Here is a 25,301-nt window from a genome sequence, read left to right on the forward strand (position 1 = left end):
TCAACATTGTCTTGGCTGATACACAAGCCTGTGGCTTGTCAATCATCAGTTGGCCACACCTCTTTCTGCCCACTGCTTTCTGGAGTGACAGCACTGCCTTTGTTGCTGAAACCCTCCCACTGAGCTGCAGTGTCTGGGAGGGGATGTGTAAGAGACACAAATAAAGGAGGGTTTGGCTCAGTCAGTGAAGGCGAAAATAGGTTTTTTCGGTTTACTTTATGAGGCTTGTGCATCTCAGTCACTGGATATGAGACTTGTTCAGACTGCCATACAGATGTCTTTAGTTACATTTTAAGGGTCTAAGAGAGAAAATTCATATTTTCATTAAAAAAAAAAAAAAAAGGAAAAAAAAAAAAATTGTCATTACGTCTTTGTAAATTGACCTACAATGCAACTTTAAAGGGTCAGTCCACCCAAAAGTGATATATTGGTTGCAGGAGGAGCCTGGTGGGCTGAATCAGCCCGAATCTTGAATACTCCAAAACCTTGATCACAAAACCTTGACACCCAAATTTGTGCATTCCAGCTCCCCCTGTTACAGTCTTCATAAATATAGGATAAAATTAAAACCCAACAGTAAGTTAGGCCACAGCAAGAGTGCATACCCATGAGCTCAGTACAAATATTTCACCAAAACAGTCCATGAGAGAGATACGAAAACTTCAAGCGGCTTAACTCTCCAGCACCTTCCAAAAACCCTAATACCAGTTTTCAGTGGACTGATCCTTTAATAAGAAATTCAGTAGTGTGTTATTCTGGCAGTTCCTATATTTTTATTAAGATACCTGGACACATGATAAAAGACCAGTTGTAATGATTCTCTGCAGGACACATGCTGACATCCAGGATTGGCTCAGAGTAGCTGGACTTTGCAATTGCTGACCCATTGGGCATTTTCATTGGTCCGCGGTACGAGGCCTCCATACACTGCCCTTTGCCTGTATTACTGGGGTCCGTACACCACCCGCAGCCAGGTTGCTCCAGACACTGAGCACATGTACGATACCCGGAACAGTTCTCAGCTGCAGAGGAAAAAAAAAATAAAAAATCACTGGAGGAAACTGTGAAGGAGTTGAGAAGCATTGCACTTTGTATTTCATAAACACCTTCATGCTTATTCTGCATAACAACCCACTAAATTTACTTAAGTCATTTAACAATTTATTCTAATTGGCTGGTGCTGACAGCTGTACTTTACTCTTCAACTAGGCAAGTGCTCATTCTTAATGACTGTCAATGTGCTGAAACACAAAGCTAACTTTTACAATAAAGCCAGCCATACATGGATCAAAATTCGGCATGTTCAGGAGGGACCAGCCAAGATTCGATCCATCAATCGACTTGGGTACAACCAGCCTCCTGTCAGATATTTTACATTCGATTACTGCCAGCAGCTAGCTATAGCCCGTAGAAGTAATCATTGCATTCTGCCGGTGGAAAGGCTCCCAGCGCCCTCCCTGGACGGCAGAACACAATAGCGCTCCACAGGAGGCATTCACCCTCAGCACGGACTGTGTTGATGGGGGAATCGAGGGTGGAAAGAAAGAAAATCGAGTCATCTATGGGTTGCTTAATAGTAAGTATAAGGCACCGAAGGGAGTTGAACACTGTACATTGATCTTAAAGTCATAACAATTTAGTATATGTTGTAAGCGTCATGTAGTGGTTTGAGTTTCCATACTGTGCACAGAATACTATAGCATCGCTAGTGCAAAAAGCTGAACAGGGAATAAGGGGGCAGAGGTTCAAATAAATGGATTTTTGTAAGATCTTACCGTAAAATCCTTTTCTCTTAAGCTCATTGACAGACGTAGTCTTCTTGATTCTCAAGAGCTGGGTTATGTTGTCTCCGCAGGAGTAGGACTAGGCAGAAAGACAAAACGTTCTGGCTCCACCCTAGGGGCAGTCCCTGAGGGTATATCCTCCCTCTCTCTGCTACAGGGAATCAGTTCTGTTTTAAAGCAGTACAGAGAATTTAACCCAACCCAACTCAATGATAGAGGGGCGGGTACTACGTCTCTCAATGAGCTTAAGAGAAAAGGATTTTACGGTAAGATCTTACAAAAATCCATTTTTCTCTATCGCTCATTGACAGACGTAGTCTTCTTGATTCTCAAGAGCTGGGACATCCAGAAGCAGTGCCACAAAATGAGGGGTGGGATTGACAGAATCAAAATCCAATCTAGAAGGCCCAACCGGAGCCAACCAGAAGTATCAAAGGACTCATCGAGTAAACAGATGAGACCTACCCCACAAATCCTCGAGGTAGACCAACAGTCTCCTCAAACAGTGGCCTGCAGGAACCTTGCAGCCAGAAGAGGCATCCGACGATGCCATCACATAAACCTTATACAATATTGTAAAGGTATGAACCGACTACTAAACAGTCGCCTTGAAAACCTGAACCACTGACGCCTGATGGCGGAAGGTCCAGGAAACTCTAAGCGCCCGAGTAGAATGCGCCTTAACAGGGAACGGGAGATCCCGACCCTTAGATAAAATAAGCCTATACCACCGTCTGTCTGATCCATCTAAAGATGGTCGCAGCAGAACAGGCAACCCCTTCTTAGGGCCATCCGTGATCACAAACAGTGAATCCGTCTTACAAATTGAATCCGTAGTATTCAAGTATATCCTGATCGCCCGAACTACATCCAAGGAATGCCATGCAAATTCTCGAGGATGATTGGGCTAAGGACATAGGAAGGACAATACACTGTCCTCAATCAATGAAACTTTGAAACCACCTTAGAAGGAAGGATGGATTCGGATGAAGAACAACCTTATCCCTATGAACCACCAGATCTGGGGAACAACAGGATAATGCAGCCAGTTCTGACACCCTGCGTGCAGAAGTGATAGCCACCAAGAAGACCACCTTCTGGGATAAAGTAAGCAAGGGAATCTCCCTGATATTTTCAAAAGGGAGGTGTCTGAAGAACCGACAGCACCAAATTAAGATCCCAGGATGGTAACGGCGCGTGCACTGGCAGAGCCAGGTGTCGCACCCCCTGGATGAAATTCCGCACCAAGGAATGAGTAGACAAAAGCTTCTGAAAGAAGATAGCAAATGCTGAAACCAGACCCTTGATAACACTCAAGGCCAGCTTCTGCTCAACTCCCTGTTGCAGAAAGCCAATATTCGGACCACCGAATAAAGATGTAGATGGAACCCAAGGGATTCACATCACACAATATAAGACTTCCATGTACGATGATAATCTTTCTGGAAGTCGCTTTCCTTGTTCTAACTAGAGTAGGAATAACTGAAGCTGACAATCCCTTGTCCTTCAGCACCTGGGTCTCAATAACCAGGCCGTTAAAAAACCAGCGATCGTAAAGCAGGATGGAAGATCAGTCCCTGAGACAGTAGATCCTTCCTGAGAGGAAGTCTCCACGGGACGTCCGCCATCAGTCTGACCAAGTCGGCGTAACAAGCTCGACGAGGCCAATCCGGAGCTGCCAGGATTACTGGAATTCCTTCCTCCTCTATCCTGCGAAGAAGTCTTGGCAGTAACCCAAGAGGAGGGAAGGCATACATTAGCTGGTATTGCCCCCACGGGGCGATCAGTGCGTCTGCGGTTTCTGCTAGAGGATCGCGGGAGCGAGCCACGAATCTCTGAACTTTCCTGTTGAATCGAGATGCCAACAGATCCATATCCGGGGTGCCCCATTGTAGGCACAACTGGTGGAAAACGTCTGGATGGAGGGACCATTCCCCCTGATCCAGAGTCTGACGGCTGAGATAATCTGCCTGCCAATTTTCCACCCCCGGAATGAACACCGCAGAGATTGCTGGAACAAATCGTTCCGCCCAGCGAAGAATGCAAGCCACTTCTTTGGCCGCTCGGACACTCTTGGTGCCCCCCTGGTGATTGACATAAGTCACGGCCGTGGTGTTGTCCGACTGGATCCGAACCGGGCTGCCCTGGAGCTGCTCGGTCCAGTGAATCAGACAAAGTCTGATCGCTCTCAGTTCCAATACATTTTATCGGTAACCTGGATTCTTCCGGGGACCAAAGTCCCTGGACAGATAACTGACCGAGAATTCCTCCCCATCCGGATAGACTGGCATCCGTGGTCACTGTCGTCCAATATATTGGCAGAAATGACTTTCCCTGGCTGAGCATCGGAGACCGAAGCCACCAGACCAGAGACTCTCTGGTCTGTTTGCTCAATCGGATCTGATTGTCCAGGGATTCCGGATTCCGATTCCATCTGAGAGGAATCTCTTGCTGAAGAATTCGGGTATGGGACTGGGCAAATGGGACTGCTTCGAAGGAAGCCACCATCAACCCCAGACCCCTCATGCAAGTCCGAAGGGAAGACCAGCTGTTGGTGGACTGCTGATTGAATCTTTCGGAGTTTCCCTACCGGAAGAAAAAACTCTTGTCCTGACTGTGTCTAAAATTAGACCCAGATATTCGAGCCTCTGGGTGGGAACCAGAAATGACTTTTGCTGGTTCACCAGCCACCCGAATTCCTGTAAAGAAATCATAGTAATTTCTTCGTCTTGTAGCAAGGTCTGAGGAGACTCTGCATGAAGCAGAAGATCGTCTAGGTAACCTAGAATCGATATGCCTCTTTGGCGCAGAAGTGCCAACATTGGGGCCAACACCTTCGTGAAGACCCGCTGAGCCGTGGCGAGACCGAAAGGTAACGCCACAAACTGATAGTGGTTCTCTTCTACGGAAAAACGTAGAAACCGCTGATGTCCTGCGAAAATGGGAATGTGAAGATATGCGTCCTAGATGTCTATGGACGCTAGGACATCCCCTGGATGCAGAAAGGCTGCTACTGTGCGAATGGACTCCATTTTGAATCTTCTTATGAAGACAAAAGAATAGAGTGCCCTTAAGTCCAGAATTGGACGCACTTTGCCCTCTTATTGTAAATAGGTTTGAATAAAACCCTCGAAACCGTTCTGTCCAAGGAACGTGGACTACCACTCCTTGTTGTAGTAAATCTGTGACTGCTCTCCGCAGATCTTCTAAACGATCTGAGGATAGTCGGATATTGGAAGGGAAGAATCGCGCCGGTGGGAGAGATCGAAACTCGATCTTGTACCCTGACCTTATGACTTCGCAGACCCATTTGTCCGGGATTCTGGAAAGCCATGGATCCGGGACCCGGCGAAGACGTCCCCCCACCCCAGTTATGGGTGGGGGCGCACCTTCAGGCTTTGGACGGTTTATCTTCAGGTCTGGAGGGGGCGGGCTTTTGCTTGCCCGACCAACGACCCCTGGCGCCTCCTGCAGGAGCTTTGGAGGACTTAGTTTTTTCACCCGCGGGACGAAAAAACCTCTTGTGAGCAGAAAAAGAAGGCCCTCGTCTTTGACGAGTTCCTCTACCTTTAAAATTTTTGCGGTAAAAAGGTGCTCTTTCCACCCGTGAGATCCTTAATGATCTCATCTAAATTGGCTCCAATAGACGCTCTCCTAAAAAGGGGATATTAGCCAATGCTTTTTTGGAACCTTGGTCGGCTAACCAACCTTTTAGCCACAGTGTACGCCTGAGAACCACTGCTGAGACTGATGCTCGCGCCAATAATGGAGTGGCGTCTAACGCCGCATCACACACAAACTGTAACCCCTGTATCATTTGTTCCAACAAATCTGATACCGCCTGAGGGACCTCTTCTAAGTCCCGGCGTAACCACTTGGTCCATTCAGTTACAGCCTGCGAAAACAGACCAATAGCTATTATAGGTCTGAAAGCTGATCCAATCAAGGCAAACATGGTGCGAGACATAGCTTCTATCTTGCGATCCACTGGATCTTTAAAAGACGGAGCGTCTTCTAAAGGAATAACCGTGGCTTTATTCAATCTAGCAATTGGTGAATCCACCACAGGTGGTTCTGTCCATTTCTTAATGAGGGTTTCCTCAAACGGATAACGCCTGTTAATGCGTCTAGAAATAGTAGAAATGCGTTTTGGCAGACTCCATTCTTCTTTGATTGGATTGCCAAAACATTTGGGCAATGGAAAAACCTTCGCCACTAGATGCGTTTTTAGACCCAAAAGGGATTTCAGTTTCAGCTATTTCTGACGGAATACCCTGTAATCTTAAGGTCTCTTGAACAGATACCATGAGTGCGTTTACCAACGCTTCCTCTCTGGCTATGGCTGATGCCGAAACATCCTCCTCACTGTCTGAAAAGACAGTACACGAGACACCAATACCAGATGAAGTACCTGCAACTGCAGAAATAGGCTCAGAGTCTGAATCCGAGGTTTCAGATATTAAGGGGTTAGGCGGGGGTCGCTTACTTGCGCCCTGTCCCTGACAAGCCACTTCCACCCGGGACACAAGCTTCCATAATAGCGGACAATGATTTAATCGTCAGTGGGGTGCTGGAGGATCCCGCAGACCCCTCAAGGGGATCCGGAGGAGATACATGAGTGGCAGGGTCCATGTTAATTCAGGACACCTTTGCCAGAAAACACAAAAAAACTTTTTTTTTTTTTTTTTTTTTTTAAATAAAAAATACCTCTTTTTTTTTTTTTTATGTGTCTCCCCCTAGCGCAATAGCGCCCCTCAGAGTACCTGCTTCTCGATCCCACAGAGAGAGAGAGGGACCCCCAAGGCTCACCAACCGATGCAGTGAAGTTTCCAACCAACTGCAGTCAGCGTCTGTCTTTACAGACTGGAAGGAGCTGTTTGCTTTTTCCCGGGTAGAAGGCGTGGCTCCGCCCCCTGTGTACGCCTTCCGGCGTTCCCAGCTCTCCACGAGGTAGCTGGGCTCACAAAACATGGCCGCCCCCATAGAAGAGACATAAGACTCCAAAAACATGGCGGCCGGCGTGACCTGAGGACATACATGCATTCGGTCTACGGCAAAATGGCGGCGGACCGCCGAAATCGTTTTCCCAGCACATCCACCTGCATCTCTGCTAAGAGGCGATATATGGATCTACAGAAGATACACTACACATAAGGTAGGATTATACCTCCTATGTCTGCTGTAATGTTACAGTCTGCTGGGTAGAGTGTTAGCTCTTAAACCAAGTCCACTTCCCACAAACACATGCTGTATTACAAGGGGGACTTGTAAGTATCAGATATATACTGACCATATATGGAGGGGCCCATAATACATACTGCCTCATAACGAGGAAAAAAGGGAACGTTTACTCACCATACCGAACCGACAGGCACCCTCTCTTCACAATACCCTCTCCACCGAGGTGGGGGTTTGTGGACGCCTCGACTCTCTGGTACCTGGCGTCCAAGCGAGACTTTTAACTCGCAAAGTCAGTCCCTTCACTGGGACTCCGTCGCGGCCGACCCATCGCGGAGCTCTGGTCTGCACGCGCTCGTAGGCAGAAACCGGGGTGACCACTGGATCTCAACATCCAGCCCGTCGCCCGGCCCCGCATACTTACTTGAATATGTCGCGGCCGACCAAGCGCAATGCCATGGTCTGCGCGCGCTCGTAGGCCGGCTGGGGTGACCACAAGTGTCGCCCAGTCCGGCATTTTTGCTTGAAGATCTCACAGGAAAAAACACTGGAGAAAACTACCTAAAAAATGTCTTTTTCTTAAAGAAAAAAAGTCTTGCCAGGACCAAAAGATCCCAGCAAGGAACTTAGGTCCTTACTCCTGACTAGACAGAAAAAAACTGATTCCCTGTAGCAGAGAGAGGGAGGATATACCCTCAGGGACTGCCCCTAGGGTGGAGCCAGAACGTTTTGTCTTTCTGCCTAGTCCTACTCCTGCGGAGACAACATAACCCAGCTCTTGAGAATCAAGAAGACTACGTCTGTCAATGAGCGATAGAGAAATGTCATTTGTAACCACAATCCCTAATAATGCCTTTTAAAGGGTTTGTACATTGCAGGTTCAGCTTTTTTTTATTTATTTTTTTTAACATGTTATGCTTACCTGCTCTGTGCAATGGTTTTGCACAGAGCAGCCCCAATCCTCCTCTTCTCAGGTACCCCGCTGGCGCTACTGGCCCCTCCTCCCTGCCGAGTGCCTCCATAGCAAGCTGCTTTCTCTGGGGGCATTTGTGCGTGTCTATGAGACACACAGAGTGCCGTTTGACCCCCACCTCCCACTCCCTTCTCACTGTGACTGACAACAGGGGGAGCCAATAGCTCCCACTGCTGTGTCTCAGTCAATGACAAGGCAGAGACCGTCTGCTCTCATGCACATCGCTGGATCAGGATCAGGCTCAGGTGAGTATTAGGGGGGCTTCATGGGGAATCTGCACACTGAAGGTTTTTTACCTTCTTGCATAAAATGCATGAAGGTAAAAATCCCTCAGCCTAAACACTTTAAATTAACAAACCACTATGTAGCATGAGATCCTACCTAAACAACTGATTCAATTTACATCCAATCAGGTATGCCCTTAAACTACAAAGAAGCTTGCCACTCAGATTACGGATTACAGTCTACTATAAATTTATCAAACAAATATGTAGTGTGAGGACCTGTCTGGCTGGATATATTACATTTTAGGTAAGACCTTTTACCACATAGCAGTTAGCAAAGCCAAAGGAAGTAATGAGACTGTACATTTTACAACTGTGTGCGATTACTCAATAAGACTAATTTGCGGGCAGTGGGAGTGGCTTTTCTAGTACATTAGCCAATATAACCTTAGAACTTTCACCATTGGGAAAAAATACCAAGGGAAAAACCTAAACACCACTATCTGCCTTTAGATAATAGAGCTCCATATCACGTCAGAGATAGGGGGTGCTTTAACAGGCAGATTACTGGGCCTTGTCCTTCATTCACAAACAACCTGGGATGTCTGTTTCTTTATGTGAAGGACAGGATTATCATTATACCAAGGAGTGCTGGTGAAGATACTTATTTTATGATGACAGTATATTGGTGCTATCCACCAATTCACTACAGCACCCTACCTGAACTGTTCAGGAGGACAACAGATCCCATACAACTTCTCTGTGGATTATTGGGCCATACTGCTATACGGCAGTACTCTGGTAAAGCAAGCAAAACTAAGCAAAGCAGTAAATTGTGTCGTTCATAAGAATGTCCGTGTGCAAAATAATCTGTGCAAAATAATTTTTTCTTCCATTCATCCAATTGGGATTCGTTTTCTATAAGCCTTTGTACCTTTATTAGTACACATAAAGCAGTAAAGCTGATGAAACCTGTTGTAATCTCACTGTACAATATCATTTATATTTAAGGCGTACTCACACTCGGGCCAGTTGAACTGAAATGTGCCCGAGTTCGATTCTCCCCCGTCGGTTTGCACTCACTAGTTGTAAGGAAGTGTTCCCAGGCACACTTTCCTGCTAACCAGACCTGCAATCCTTATTTCACAACAAAATTCTCTATGGAAATAACTGTGCATTGCTTCCACTTACACTGCAGCAAACCGTACCAGACCACAAAAGTGATCCCCGACCAGGACATGTTCCAAGTTATCCCAGGCACAGATCGGAACACATGCGCTACACAAACTAACCAGACCAGGGGGCTGAACGGCACCCAGGACTGGTTAAAAAAGTGCTAGTGTGAGTGCCCCTTACTTAAAGTAGAGTTCCGGCCTGTATTAAAAAAAATTAAAAGCCCTGTCCAGGGATCCCTCGATGTGGGCACCCCTAGCCGATCTGTCCATTGGCTTCGGGTGCAGGCATCGGCATCCTCACTAAGGACAGCATGTTTCCACTGCGCATGCGTAAGTTGTGCTGCATTTTTTGAATGGTCCCGCTGTCTTCTGGGACCTGTGTGCGTCTCCCAGAAGGCAGCGGGGGAAGGCGGGGCCCTTAAATGACATAGGTCGCCGCAACGGCGACCTTACACAGAAGTGGGAGGGGGGACCTGTTTTTGACAGGTATCCGCTCCCCCTCCCCCCTGAAAGGTGCCAAGTGGAGGAACCAGATAAGCAGAGCTTCCACTTTTGGGTGGAACTCCGCTTTAAAGCCATTTAATGTGTAGGCCTTCCTGGTTGACTACCAAGTGTATCAGATTGTTTAGGTAGGTCTTCGCATTAGAGCATTGTTCTTAAACCTAAATGAATAGGTTCAGGAGGTTGTGCAGCATGCGTAGCCATCTTTAAAGTACAGCCAAAGGTCATTTTGGCTGTACTTCTCCTGTGAATCAAAGGAGTGCATATCGTTTTGCAGTCCTGTGACCCGTTTTCAGCAGAGAGTGGGCTGAAGTCTGCTCTCTGTTGACGTCACAGAGCTGGTCCAGGCTTGGGCGTCATCACAACCATGGAGTCAGGATCCGCCCACATGTCTGGACCCGCACCCAGCTCAGCCTCTCAGCAAGCCACTGAGAGCCTGAGTTGACCCCTCCTGCCACCTCCACAGCTCAGCACTCCAGTAAGCGAGGAGGGGGCAGAGCAGAAAGCTGCTGACTGACATTCAACATCTCTCAGCTCACGAAGCTGTGAGAACTGAGTGATCGTTGGTGTTCGATCGCTCGATTCTCAGTGTTAGAGGCGCCGGGGGACAGATGCAGCATCTGGCCGATGCTGCATTCAACTAGGTAAGTATATAAAAAAAAAAACCTACATGGGACATTTTAGTATGTCAATTTAGGGGAATGAGACAGTGTTTGTGTAAATTTCAGCCCCGATCACTCTTCTTTTCAGCACTCCCATCCCTACCGTTTGTTACCTCCACTGTAAAAAATACTTGATGCTTCCAGGTATGGGAGAGAACATGACCTACTTTCGTGATGCAGTGCTCAGGCCTAGCAGACAATTGCTAGGTGTGAGTACCCACACAAGGAGGGGGAGATGTCACCATTCCCTTTGGTAGCAGCGACAGAAGGGGTATATAAAAGCGCAGGCATGGCGAGTATAAAGTGGCCTTTACACGGTTACCCTGATCTAAATGATTAAGTGGACAGGGTCTATTTAAAGGCTAAGTTCACCTTTCAGGAAAAAACAAATGCACACGTATTTGCAGAAAGAAAATCATTGCACCAGCTATGAGAGGGGGAGAGAGAGAGAGAGGAGAGGGGAAGAGGGAGAGGGGAAGAGGGAGAGGGAGAGGGGAAGAGGGAGAGGGAGAGGGGAAGAGGAAGAGGGAGAGGGGAAGAGGAAGAGGGAGAGGGGAAGAGGAAGAGGGAGAGGGGAAGAGGAAGAGGAAGAGGGAGAGGGGAAGAGGAAGAGGGAGAGGGGAAGAGGAAGAGGAAGAGGGAGAGGGGAAGAGGAAGAGGGAGAGGGGAAGAGGAAGAGGGAGAGGGGAAGAGGAAGAGGGAGGGGAAGAGGGAGGGGAAGAGGGAGGGGAAGAGGGAGGGGAAGAGGGAGGGGAAGAGGGAGGGGAAGAGGGAGGGGAAGAGGGAGGGGAAAAGGGAGGGGAAAAGGGAGGGGAAAAGGGAGGGGGAGGGGAGAGGGATAAGTGATATTGCAAAAGGCCTCGATGGTAAGGTTTGTCTTTTTGCTGATGACACAAAGATATGTAACAGGGTTGATGTTCCTGGAGGGAAACGCCAAATGGAAAAGGATTTAGGAAAACTAGAAGAATGGTCAGAACTCTGGCAACTGAAATTTAATGTGGATAAGTGCAAGATAATGCACCTGGGGCGTAAAAACCCAAGGGCAGAATATAGAATATTTGACACAGTCCTGACCTCAGTATCTGAGGAAAGGGATTTAGGAGTAATTATTTCAGAAGACTTAAAGGTGGGAAGACAATGTAATAGAGCAGCACGAAATGCCAGCAGAATGCTTGGATGTATAGGGAGAGGTATAAGCAGTAGAAAGAGAGAAGTGCTTATGCCGCTGTACAGAACACTAGTGAGACCTCACTTGGAGTATTGTGCGCAGTACTGGAGGCCATATCTCCAGAAGGATATAGATACTCTAGAGAGTGTCCAGAGAAGAGCTACTAAACTAGTACATGGATTGCAGGAAAAAAACTTACCAGGAAAGGTTAAAGGAGCTTAACATGTATAGCTTGGAAGAAAGAAGAGACAGAGGGGATATGATAGAAACTTTTAAATACATAAAGGGAATCAACTCGGTAAAGGAAGAAAAACTACCACAAGAGGACACTGTTTTAAATTAGAGGGGCAAAGGTTTAAAAGTAATATGAGGAAGTATTACTTTACTGAGAGAGTAGTGGATGCATGGAATAACCTTCCTGCAGAAGTGGTAGCTGCAAATACAGTGAAGGAGTTTAAGCATGCATGGGATAGGCATAAGGCTATCCTTCATATAAGATAGGGCCAGGGACTATTCATAGGATTCAGATATATTGGGCAGACTAGATGGGCCAAATGATTCTTATCTGCCGACACATTCTATGTTTCTATGAGAGGGAGGGGGAAAGGGAGGGGGAAAGGGAGGGGGAAAGGGGAAGAGGGAGGGGGAAGGGGAAGAGGGAGGGGGAAGGGGAAGAGGGAGGGGGAAGAGGAAGAGGGAGGGGGAAGAGGAAGAGGGAGGGGGAAGAGGAAGAGGGAGGGGGAAGAGGAAGAGGGAGGGGGAAGAGGAAGAGGGAGGGGGAAGAGGAAGAGGGAGGGGGAAGAGGAATAGGGAGGGGAAGGTGGAGGGGAAGAGGGAGGGGGAGCGAGGGAAATGGAACATTTTGTGTTTCACCAGAGATGATATAGGTAAAGATATATACGTACGGGGGCAGTTGCTCATTGTGTACCACTCCATACACTGTCCGAAGGGGAAAGAGGCCACATAAGCATTGGAGTCCACACATTGCTTCATATTACTGCACCACATGCACTCTGAGCTGGCACTGGTACACTCCGAGCACTGCGACCTGGAGGCACAAGGAGTCCGGCATTGCTTGGCGCTGTGATTAGCTGCAGGTCAGAAAAGTTAGACAGAATGCATTAGTCAAAAAACATTAACACTGGCAAAGTTAAAGCTTCAGAAAAATTAACACATGATCTATACACCTCACCCATACTGAATACAAAAACAGGAAACTCAGCACAGAATCCAAAACTACTGTACAAGTGCAACACAAATTTTAAACATAAAAGGGATGCAGTAAACCACAGCAACCAAACAAGCAACTGCTTACTCTGATTATTTGGAAAAGGACAGAGTCCATTTTACCAGATATACCAGAATACTGTCTTACTGCGTGTCATTGCAACATATCAGAGAGAATGGGCCCAAATGACCCAAAAAGAGTTGTTTAAGCACTTTAAGACCGGAAGGATTTTCCCCCTTAATGACCAGGCCCTATTTTGCGATACGGCACTGCGTTACTGTAACGGACAATTGCGCAGTCGTGCAACAATGTACCCAAATAAAATTGATGTCCTTTTTTTCCCCACAAATAGAACTTTCTTTTGGTGGTATTTGATCACCTGTGCGATTTTTATTTTTTGCGCTATAAACAAAAAAATAGCGACAATTTTGAAAATGAAAACCATATTTTTCACATTCTGCTATATGACATTCTCAAAAATAAAAATGTAAAAATCTAAAATTTTTCAACATTTTAGGTCAATTTGTTTTCTGCTACATATTTTTGGTTAAAAAAAATAAATAAATAAAAAAAAAAATCGCAATAAGCGTATTTTGTTTGGTTTGCACAAAATTTATCGCGTCTACCAACTACGGGAAAGATTTATGCCATTTTTATTGTTTTTTTTTTTTTACTAGTAATAGCAGCAATCTGTGATTTTTTTGCGGGACTGTGACATTGCGGCGGGCAGATCGGACCCCTGACATTTTTGACACTTTTGGGGGTACCAGTGACATTACTACAGTAATCAGTGCTAAAAATATGCATTGTTACTGTAATAAGGACACTGGCAGGGAAGGGGTTAACTCTGTGGGTGATCAAGGGGTTAAATGTGAGCCTAGGAGAGTGATTCTAACTATGGGGGGACATGGCTTCTGAAATGACCATAGAGACTTGTGATCCTATATAGAAGGATCACATGAGCTTTATGACCATCCCAGGGAGAAGGACGGTCGGCTGTGTTTACAACAGCCGACCGTCCTCTCTCAGCGGGTAGCGATCGCGGGTGTCAGGCCGCAATCCGAGCCGCCTAACACACGCATCGGCTTTCCCGCTGACAATCGGGCGCGCTCGCCCCCTAGCTGCCACCAAGCGACCGACGTACCCATACGTCGGTTTGCCTGTACGAGCCACCCTGCCGCAGTAATATAAATATTATATATATATATATATATATATATATATATATATATATATATATATATATATATATATATATAGTAAGCGGTCGGCAAGTGGTTAAGCCAAGCCATTTAGGTAAATTTTAGGCCCAAGGAGGTATGGATTTGTTACTCTTCATTATTGACCACTTTCCCCTCTCTGGTCTCACCTGGTCTTTCACAGACACTGCCGTTGATTTGGTGGATACACGTTGCTGCTTTTAGGCCTGTAGTTGACGGTTCGGCCAGGTAACCACAAAAGCCAGCATCACTGGGCTCCCCAGCCAGCCACTGGAGGATGGTGTTAGTGAAAGGTGACATGTCCTCCCAGCACCAGTATGACACATTGATCTTCCTTAATCCAACCCAGGGTGTGAGCTCAGTCTTTGGCTGCAACAAAAATAGATATCCTTGGAAACACACGTGTATATGCAAACATTTTTATGCAACAGAGAAAAATCAGAATTTTTTGCAAAACACTTAAATAGGCTTTACTAATGTTCTTCCGGATTTGATATTAGCATATCTCTTCCGCACTGCATAGCTAACAAGGGTTTCCGTTTTATAACTTTCTCGGTTAGCTGTCTGAACACAGCAGTCGATACTGGTTCATTATCCATTGGACAGAATGGGAATGACATGGGAAGATTTTTGTGAAACTGTAAGGCAGAGATTTGTGAACCACAAGACCAACTAAACAGAATTGTAAATCTGGCAGATAAAGCTATTTACACATAACCTCTCATTCCACTTTCCTCCCTATCATACCAACTACTGATGGCATTACCCCAACAGCCCTACAGCCTAACGCTCCAAGCTTAGAGGTAATACTTTTTTTACACTTTTATTTAGACATCACATTCACTCACTTAACACCTCCCACCATCCTTGTACCTTCCTCACACACGTATAAGAGTATTCGTGTCACCACAGGATGACACTGTGGACACTAGAGTAATTCTGTGCCTCGTCCTAGTTATAAGTATCAAACTAGAGAAAGCATGGATGGTTGGACTTTGTTGGCACAACAACAGGACAATGTGTCATAAAAAAAGATATGTTATATTGGAAAGTATTAAAAAATATATGTATAAGACAGACATATACAACACAAATTTAAAATGATGGTATGAGAACCAATTTGTGTGACAACATATTGGTTCTCATTCTCATGTCTGTGCCAACAAAGTCCAACCATCCATGCTTTCTCTAGTTTGTTCCTCACACATGTAACAGCTAATTTGATGTGCATGAAGTCATCACATTCAGGTTTGATACTGTTAACACTTAGCACTGTGGTCTATTAAGGAAATAATAATTATAATTACCTGCATGTTCTGCAGCTGCTTCACCACAAACTCCACTTTCTTCTGTGTGGTGAGAGAGGCCAGCGCAGCATTCTGATTGCGGCAGGCCAGCTTGGAGTTGTCGTAGTTTTCCTTAGTAATGGCGATTTTCAGACATGAGCTTTCTACTAGGTGCCAGTTTGCTCCACAGATGTTTTCTGAAGGAGTCACAAATCAGAGGTTTCAGATGATTAAACATGCACAAAACAAAAAATGCAATAAGTTGCAGTAGTTTATACTGAAGAATGGGAATTTTAAAACCTCTACTTTAAAAGTGTTATAATAGTAGTCTTGCCTCTGAAGGATAATATTAAAGCCCACTTTGAGAAAAAAAAAAGCATAGCGCTCAAAGAGAAGCGGAGTCATAGAAAAATGTGTAATGTTAGAGTAGTTTAGTGGATTAATCTCTAATAATTTGGGTTACATAATGGCATACACCAGATCCAAAATATAAAAAACACTAATTCGTGAGAGTTTATCAAACACAGTCTCACAGTTTATGGAAATACTATCCCCAGGAGGCCGTGCAGCTAACTAATTGTGTAGACCTAATACTGGTGTTCTCCTGTGAGCAGAAGGTTTTTAGAAATATGAACAAAAACAGTACTCCTATACCAACTGCCATGACTTTGTGCCAATTAATAAGCAGTTTTTATGGGGCAGGCAACCCAGAGCTCACACCTCTGCCAAATCACCCTTTTAGCTTAGGATGCCGGAGTTGCTTCACGTAGGTAGTAAAGTAGAGCAATCACAACAAAGACCAAAAATGACTTAGGCTGGGTATACAGCCTTGTGTGTGCAAAAGAAGTCGCTCATTAGACAAATTTCTGTTGAACGGTCCTGCTGGAAAACCAGCATTTGATCAGCTGCTGCAGCACTGGTGAGCATTCTGATGGTATAGGGTAGTTCCCACTCTCGGAATACAAGCAAGGTGAATGCAGGGATTTGTGAATTTGTATTTTCTTTTTACCGTTGAACGGAAAAAAGGATTATGGGTGTATACCCAGCTTTAGAGGTAGCCAGGCTCAATCCGCTTCACCATCTGAAAAATCTAACTTCCTCCAGTCGACATGTTCAGCAGACAGCGCATTCCGCAAATTGAAGCTTGGTTGAGAGCAAAATGTATTTCTAAATTATCAAGGAGGAGCAGAAAATGTGTCATCTGCAAAAATGCACGCCCAGAATCTGGTGTTCCCAAAACACTTAGGCAGGGCTGGTGCTAGGGTTTTGGACACCGTAGGTGGAACCACAGGGTAGTAAACGGACAGGCTAGGGTGGTAAACTGACAGGCTAGGGTGGTAAACTGACAGGCTAGGGTGGTAAACTGACAGGCTAGGGTGGTAAACTGACAGGCTAGGGTGGTAAACTGACAGGCTAGGGTGGTAAACTGACAGGCTAGGGTGGTAAACTGACAGGCTAGGGTGGTAAACTGACAGGCTAGGGTGGTAAACTGACAGGCTAGGGTGGTAAACTGACAGGCTAGGGTGGTAAACTGACAGGCTAGGGTGGTAAACTGACAGGCTAGGGTGGTAAACTGACAGGCTAGGGTGGTAAACTGACAGGCTAGGGTGGTAAACTGACAGGCTAGGGTGGTAAACTGACAGGCTAGGGTGGTAAACTGACAGGCTAGGGTGGTAAACTGACAGGCTAGGGTGGTAAACTGACAGGCTAGGGTGGTAAACTGACAGGCTAGGGTGGTAAACTGACAGGCTAGGGTGGTAAACTGACAGGCTAGGGTGGTAAACTGACAGGCTAGGGTGGTAAACTGACAGGCTAGGGTGGTAAACTGACAGGCTAGGGTGGTAAACTGACAGGCTAGGGTGGTAAACTGACAGGCTAGGGTGGTAAACTGACAGGCTAGGGTGGTAAACTGACAGGCTAGGGTGGTAAACTGACAGGCTAGGGTGGTAAACTGACAGGCTAGCAACAGTGCAGTACAAAAGGGTATATCCCAGAGTTTCATCCAGCCTCATCGGTTTTCTACTGCATTGCTGAAATAGAATGCACAAACACATGTTCCCGGGTCCCTGCATCTTTTTTTGTCGTACCTTTCCGGGCATCTTTGGGGTCCACAGGCTGGGGCCACCAATCTTACGAGACTACATGTCCCAGGATGCTCCCCTAGCTCCTATTCACCTCTGATTCTCCCTACTCTTTGGCCGAGGGGGGAGAAGGGGGGGGAGAAGAGGGAGGAGAAGAGGGGAGGGGGAAACTGGTGTGAGCCACACTGCTGACAGGAGAAAGGGAGGGGAAACACTCTTGCAGCCGGAAGCTCGCCTCTCCCCTGTGTTACCTACCTGGCCTATGGGTAGCACCGGCCCTGCACTTAGGGCCCTTTCACATGGGCTGTCTGAACCACCTGTCAGTTTTTCAGGCAGACCTGATTGGTCCTTTTAGTCTTCTCTATGGATCAGCGGATGTCATCGGACCTGCTGCCATCCGATCTGCCAAAAACAGACAGTGTAATGGTCCTATTTTCCATCCATCCGGTGGATCGGATGGCATCAGATGGAAACGGACAGGCAGTCCATTTCCATCCAACTGCCCCATAGAAAAGAGTGCTACTAAGTCAGTGTCCGCTCTGTACCTGTCATTTGCCTGCTCAGTGGGGAGATCAGCAGACAGAGCAAGCGGAGTCCCCTTAGCTGGGTCGCCTGTGTGAAAGGGGTTAATTTTTGTGCAGATGTGCATGGTAGCCAATCCACTTCTAACTTCAGCTTGTTCAATTAAGCTTTGACAAAAAGAGCCTGAAAGCTGATTGAATTCTATACAGAGCTGCACCAGACTGTGCACTCTCCAGTTTTAGTAAATCAACCCCTAAGTATAGGGTAACAGAAGGATTAACCAGGTGTACTCAAGCATTGCCAGGAGGAAACCCAAAAGCCCAAGGCAAGTGGTCTGCCTATTGCATGTGTTCTCTGAAGATACATTTCCATGCAATGCATTTTAGACTGACTGGCACAAAGCATTTATAGAGGGAGCATGCCAATTTCAACTCACGTTATTGGTGCTGACCTATTCAGCATTAGTTCTGGAGTGAGTACTACTTTACCACTAAATATTGCCAAAAAAGCAAAAATCGAATGAATCAGTCCCAATGTTTCTCTTATCATACCCTAGACCCATCTAGGCAAACACTGAAAGAGGGTCACTGCTGGGATGGGGAGAAGAATGGACTACTGTACTGAGCGAAAATGAAAAATCTGCTGCAAACCTTTAGGATGGATTGCACCACAGCTATAGAGGGAGTTTTTTTTTTTTTTTAAAGCTTATTTCATATTTGGTAAAAATGTGTAAATATTTGAAAGTCCATTGTCTAGACATGTTACTTAGTACAAAAAAAAAAAAAGAAGAGGATGTGACATAATACCTGGCAACCCTATACATTCCTGATTGCGTGGCTCCCACTGGCAGTTTTGGTCCATGGCGCAGCTCTTACAGCTAGTCTTCTTGTTACAATAGAAGCCGTAGTTGCTTTTTGGACAGTGTTCATACAATGTAATTGCTCCCTGTCCAACAGAAGATATCCATTACCAGACTGTACAGAAACCCCAATGATGACACATATAAGCCACAGATAAAAGACACCATACGAATAATCACTGTCACCATCTCATCTCGTTTACTAATAAATTTAGCTCATTTGGACAAAAATATATTTAAAACCCAGAAGAAATGTGCATTACCCCAGCAAGCAAACTGCAACAGAGGTTCGTCTGCAGTGAGAAAAGTAAACCCGATGTCTATTGTTATAGCAACTCTTCCATTTACTTCTGGTGAGTACAGACTTTTAAAATAAGATGCAATGTTTTCGAAATTGAACAATGTACTATACAATGAATGGAAGACTCGTCCAAATAGATTAGATGTAGACCGCATTCACACTAGTCCGACTTGGACCGCGACTTGTCAGCCTGACAAGTCGCGGTCCGTCACGCTCCCATTGTGCGATACAGGAGCCGTTCTAATAGGAGCGACACAAGTCGCTCCGACTTAGAAAAAGGGTCCCGTACTACTTCGGGGCGACCTGGAGGCGACTTGCATAGACATTCATTTTATAAAGTCCGTGCAAGTCGCGCCGAAGTCGCGCTGCACGAGACTTCACAGGTCGCCCCCTAAGTCGGAGCGACATAGTGTGAACCGAGCCTTAGTATGTAGGATAATATTTAAACATCATCAAAACCTGAAGCACGTCAAAGAATACTACAATAACTATATTATAAAACATGGGAAAAAAATACAGCCTGAAAAAAGAATGCTCTACATCTCCCATAACAAAACAAACAAAATATGGAGTACATTTCAACAGTTTGATGATTTAGAACACGTTTTGATCAACAAAAGGAGTGCACAATCTTCCGTGTTGCCTACCATTCTAAATAAGCTACTGCAAACAATGTGAAATAAAACATAAGGAAAATTTGAAACTGCAATGCTACAATAAAAGCTCCTATACTCAGTGGCGGCTGGTGCTCAAAATTTTTGGGGGGGCGCAAAAAGAAAAATGTAATAGGTATTGCTTCGCGCCAAAAAACGCAGTAAAAAAATTGCGTGACTTTGAAGCTGTGCCCCCTTCAATGCAATAAACACTGTGCTGTGCCCCCTTCAATGCAATAAACACTGTGCCCCCTTCAATGCAATAAACACTGTGCTGTGCCCCCTTCAATGCAATAAACACTGTGCTGTGCCCCCTTCAATGCAATAAACACTGTGCTGTGCCCCCTTCAATGCAATAAACACTGTGCCCCCTTCAATGCAATAAACACTGTGCTGTGCCCCCTTCAATGCAATAAACACTGTGCTGTGCCCCCTTCAATGCAATGAACACTGTGCTGTGCCCCCTTCAATGTAATGAACACTGTGCTGTGCCCCCTTCAATGCAATAAACACTGTGCTGTGCCCCCTTCAATGCAATAAACACTGTGCTGTGCCCCCTTCAATGCAATAAACACTGTGCTGTGCCCCCTTCAATGCAATAAACACTGTGCTGTGCCCCCTTCAATGCAATAAACACTGTGCTGTGCCCCCTTCAATGCAATGAACACTGTGCTGTGCCCCCTTCAATGCAATGAACACTGTGCTGTGCCCCCTTCAATGCAATAAACACTGTGCTGTGCCCCCACAATGCAGAGTTCAGCGTGCATGCCCCTTTCAATGCAGAGCGCCACAGCATTGTCCCCAATCACTGCAGAGCGCCACAGCATTGTCCCCAATGATTGCAGAGTGCCCACAGCATTGTCCCCCAATGATTGCAGAGTGCCACAGCATTGTACCCCAATGATTGCAGAGTGCCCACAGCATTGTACCCCAATGATTGCAGAGTGCCCACAGCATTGTACCCCAATGATTGCAGAGCGCCACAGAATTGTACCCCAATGATTGCAGAGCGCCACAGAATTGTACCCCAATGATTGCAGAGCGCCACAGCATTGTCCCCCAATGATTGCAGAGCGCCACAGCATTGTACCCCAATGATTGCAGAGCGCCACAGAATTGTACCCCAATGATTGCAGAGCGCCACAGCATTGTACCCCAATGATTGCAGAGTGCCACAGAATTGTACCCCAATGATTGCAGAGTGCCACAGCATTGTACTCCAATGATTGCAGAGTGCCACAGCATTGTACCCCAATGATTGCAGAGTGCCACAGAATTGTACCCCAATGATTGCAGAGTGCCACAGAATTGTACCCCAATGATTGCAGAGTGCCACAGCATTGTACCCCAATGATTGCAGAGTGCCACAGCATTGTACCCCAATGATTGCAGAGTGCCACAGCATTGTACCCCAATGATTGCAGAGTGCCACAGCATTGTACCCCAATGATTGCAGAGTGCCACAGCATTGTACCCCAATGATTGCAGAGTGCCACAGCATTGTACCCCAATGATTGCAGAGTGCCACAGCATTGTACCCCAATGATTGCAGAGTGCCCACAGCATTGTACCCCAATAAATGCAGAGTGCCCACAGCATTGTACCCCAATGATTGCAGAGTGCCACAGCATTGTCCCCCAATAAATGCAGAGTGCCCACAGTATTGTCCCCCAATGATTACAGAGTGCCACAGCATTGTACCCCAATAAATGCAGAGCGCCACAGCATTGTACCCCAATAAATGCAGAGTGCCCACAGTATTGTCCCCCAATGATTGCAGAGTGCCACAGCATTGTACCCCAATGATTGCAGAGTGCCACAGCATTGTACCCCAATGATTGCAGAGTGCCCACAGCATTGTACCCCAATAAATGCAGAGTGCCCACAGCATTGTCCCCCAATAAATGCAGAGTGCCCACAGCATTGTACCCCAATAAATGCAGAGTGCCCACAGCATTGTACCCCAATAAATGCAGAGTGCCCACAGTATTGTCCCCCAATGATTGCAGAGTGCCACAGCATTGTACCCCAATGATTGCAGAGTGCCACAGCATTGTACCCCAATGATTGCAGAGTGCCCACAGCATTGTCCCCCAATAAATGCAGAGTGCCCACAGCATTGTCCCCCAATAAATGCAGAGTGCCCACAGCATTGTACCCCAAAAAATGCAGAGTGCCCACAGCATTGTACCCCAATAAATGCAGAGTGCCCACAGCATTGTCCCCCAATCAATGCAGAGACCAGCGTGCGTGCTCCCTTCAATTTAATGCACTTACCTGGCGGCGGCGGCGGGTTCTTCCCTCCTCGATCCAGTCCGTCCTCTCTGCGGCGGCGGGAAGGAGAGCGGCTTCTCCCTCGTCCTCCGAGCGGCGGTGACGGTGAGTGACTGACTCACGCACCGGCACCGCCCCCATTGTGACGTCAGGGATCGGATGTCCTGGATGATGATTGGTCCAGGCTGGAGACTGGACCAATCACAGCCAGGATATCCGAAAGTGGGGGTGTCCAATTGCAAGGACTTGCGCTCGGGTTACGCCCCCAGAAGGCAGCCGATCGGCGCCTCTTCTGGGACGTAAACCCCACCCACCCTCCCTAGCCACCACTTCCATTACAGAGGCCGGCGAACCCAATTTTTTTTTTGTAAAACTTTATTTGTTCGCTTTGTCATTTTATTTTTTTTTTTTTATTTATTTTTTTTATTTTTTTAGGGGTAGGGGGGCAGCGCCCCCTATGCACGGGCCGCCACTGCCTATACTATACCATCATATAAAAAAAAAAGTTATACGCGTCTAGGTGGATGCAACAACGGTCCAATGCTGCCCCTGTCAGCACTAAGACCGAGAACTGAGCGATCAAACAAAACTGATCGCTGAGCTCTTGGTCTTCAGGTTGGAGACAGCTGGTGACTGTCTCTCTGCTCTGCCCTTCCTGCGCTCACTGGGGCGCTGTGCTGTGGAAGGGGCAGGATGGGCTGGCTCAGGCTTTCAGTGGCATGCTAAGAGGCTAAGCCAGCTACCTGTCGAGGCATCTGGGTGGATTTCAACCATATGGTCAAAGGACTGCAGAATGAACTGTACTCCAGTGATCAATAGAAGTAGAGCCAAAAAAGCTTTGGCTCTACTTCTCCTTTATTAAAGCTGAACTCCAGGTATGGATTTAAATGCATAGTTACACTGATCCAGCTTGGAAAAATGTAAGTATGCATATGCCATACCTGTGGGACTGGATGTGGAAGCAGATAATCCCTGAAGTAGTTGCCATTATAGCCCTGTCTTCTAGGTGCCACTACCCAATGGGTGCTCAACCTGTGGCCCTCCAGCCTTTGTGGAACTACAAGTCCCATCATGCTTCTCCCTTTGGGAGTCATGCTTGTAACTGTCAGTAGCTTGCAATGCCTCATGGGACTTTTAGTTCCCGCAACAGCTGGAGGGCCACAAGTTGAGCACCCGTGCGTTAACACAGTAACCATTAGGTGTCTCCAATATGGTCACAGAATGCTTGCATTTTTCTCCATTGATGCAAACTGTTCTTTTATTAGCCCCGGTAGAGAGTATGACATCACTGCTACAGGCTCTCCACCTCGTTCCAATCATAGAATGATATGCATTCATTGAAAAAATAGAAGGCATTCTGTGAATGGTGCCAGTGCTGAATAAGTGACACCCTGTGGTTACGATGCAGCAGGGCAGCCACTCAGCATGGGACCTGGAAGAAAGTTGCAATCGCTCTGGTAGTGGTGACTAATACAGCAATTATTGGTAAGTACAACAGTCCCAAGGGTAGAGCAATGCCCAATGTAACTATGCTTTAAAAACATTTTGTGACTTTTCACCCCATTTATTAATAATAAGTAAAATCCTTGTTATCCCCATTATAAAAATGTGCTCCCCTGAACCACAGTATCCCAACCAGATAGAGAAGACTCTCAGCTTAGTTATATCCTATTAATAAAGGATATAGCACCTAATTAGGCAATGTAGCTCTGATCCTCCTCAGCTCCCCTTTATTGTGATTCAGACAATAAAGCTTTCAGGATGGGTCAGTGGAACAGCTCAGCAGAAGACAAATCACCTGCACATAGTAGCGCAACTCATTTATTCAACACACACATGAATCAATCGACTTACACAGCGTGAATGCTTCACAGCACCAGCAATATCAAGCTTAACAGACAGTGTTAAACACTTGCCTTCCTTACGGCACAAAAGCCAGTCCTCTCACACGCCAGGATCATCCTTGTAGTACATGCAATAGCTCGGCCAGACACGTTTCGTCAATCAAGACTTTGTCAAAGACCTCTAAAGGTGCCTCGTATTGCTGGTGCAGTGGAGCACTCATGCTGTGTAAATGGATTGATTCATGTGTTTGCTGAATAAAAGAATTACTGCTGCGTTGATGCGATTTATCCTCTTTCTTTGAGCTGTTCTGCTGACCCGTGCTGAAAGGTTTATTGCCCATGTTACAGCTATTGGGAACTGAGGAGGATTGGAGCTACATTGCCTAATTAAGAGCTTTATTCTTTCTGTAATAGAAAGGATAATAGGATTTTTGTGCCTGCCATAACATCCTTTTCTTAGAGTCAATTGAGCGTCACCGAAAGCCTTTAACCTTCAGGTTATATTGCCGTCTCCTGGAGGACTGAAAACAGACTCCAAGAAAATTCTATTTTCTTTATCGTCCATTAAGGGACACAGGAAGTCAAACTTTCAGGACATCCAAAACCAGTCCAACTGAAGCATGAGCAGCACCAAAACAGACAAAAGGTCCAAGTAAACAGAAAACTGGAGACTGCCTGCACACAAAGAGCTGCCTGAAGCTGGTATCAGATGAGGCAGAAACAACCAGCAGTCAAAATCTGTGAACAGAAGAGGAGGTGGCAGCCATACAAATCAAAAATAACAAATGCTTGACTCCAAGACCGCATTCATAGATCTAGTAGAATGCGCCTTGACAGGGTGGAACCCGATCCTCGACACCATAAACTTGAGAATGGTCTGTCTACGTCAGATGCAGCATCATAGGAATCGAATATTGAAAGAGAAGCCATAGTCATGCAGAACATAAGCGTCAACAGCCATGCTGTTAAAACAGGCAACCAGAAGGTTCAATGGTAAATCAGTTCTTGGGACAGAGAATGCCAACAATCTGGTAGTGCACACACAGTGTGTCCCAGGAGTCCTACAAGATTAGGATACTACATCTCCATGGGCAGTCCAGAGATATGCGAAACACTAGAATGCCCTCCAGCTTGATCCTGTGAAACCGACGAGGAAGAAGTTTCAGAGTAGGAAACGTATAGATCAGGAAACATGGATCTCACAGAGCAAGCAGAAAATCCATTCCTTCTGCTAGAGGAACCCTGTGGCCTAGTGGCCAGCAGAACCGCATCCTCCTGCGGACCACCTGCAACACAGGCCCTGAAACAACACAGAGTGTAGGGACCACTCCACCAAGTTTAACAGCGGTCAGCTGAAGAAGTCTACCT

At 46.3% G+C, this 25,301-nt stretch overlaps 1 protein-coding gene across 1 annotated transcript in view; it reads right to left on the reverse strand.

Annotated features, from left to right (window-relative positions):
- Positions 1–25,301, reverse strand: part of ATRN (attractin) — a 444,499-nt gene that overhangs the window by 192,761 nt on the left and 226,437 nt on the right. Inside the window, exons 14-18 of the mRNA XM_082258667.1 lie at positions 18,809–18,947; positions 15,421–15,596; positions 14,263–14,482; positions 12,571–12,756; positions 786–1,022 (exon numbers count right to left, since the gene is read on the reverse strand). Of these exons, the coding sequence (XP_082114793.1) occupies positions 786–1,022; positions 12,571–12,756; positions 14,263–14,482; positions 15,421–15,596; positions 18,809–18,947 (958 nt within the window). The remainder of the gene's footprint in view (positions 1–785; positions 1,023–12,570; positions 12,757–14,262; positions 14,483–15,420; positions 15,597–18,808; positions 18,948–25,301) is intronic.

This window comes from Pelophylax lessonae, assembly GCF_965119305.1.
Source record: "Pelophylax lessonae genome assembly, chromosome: 1".
Lineage (NCBI taxonomy): Eukaryota > Metazoa > Chordata > Amphibia > Anura > Ranidae > Pelophylax > Pelophylax lessonae.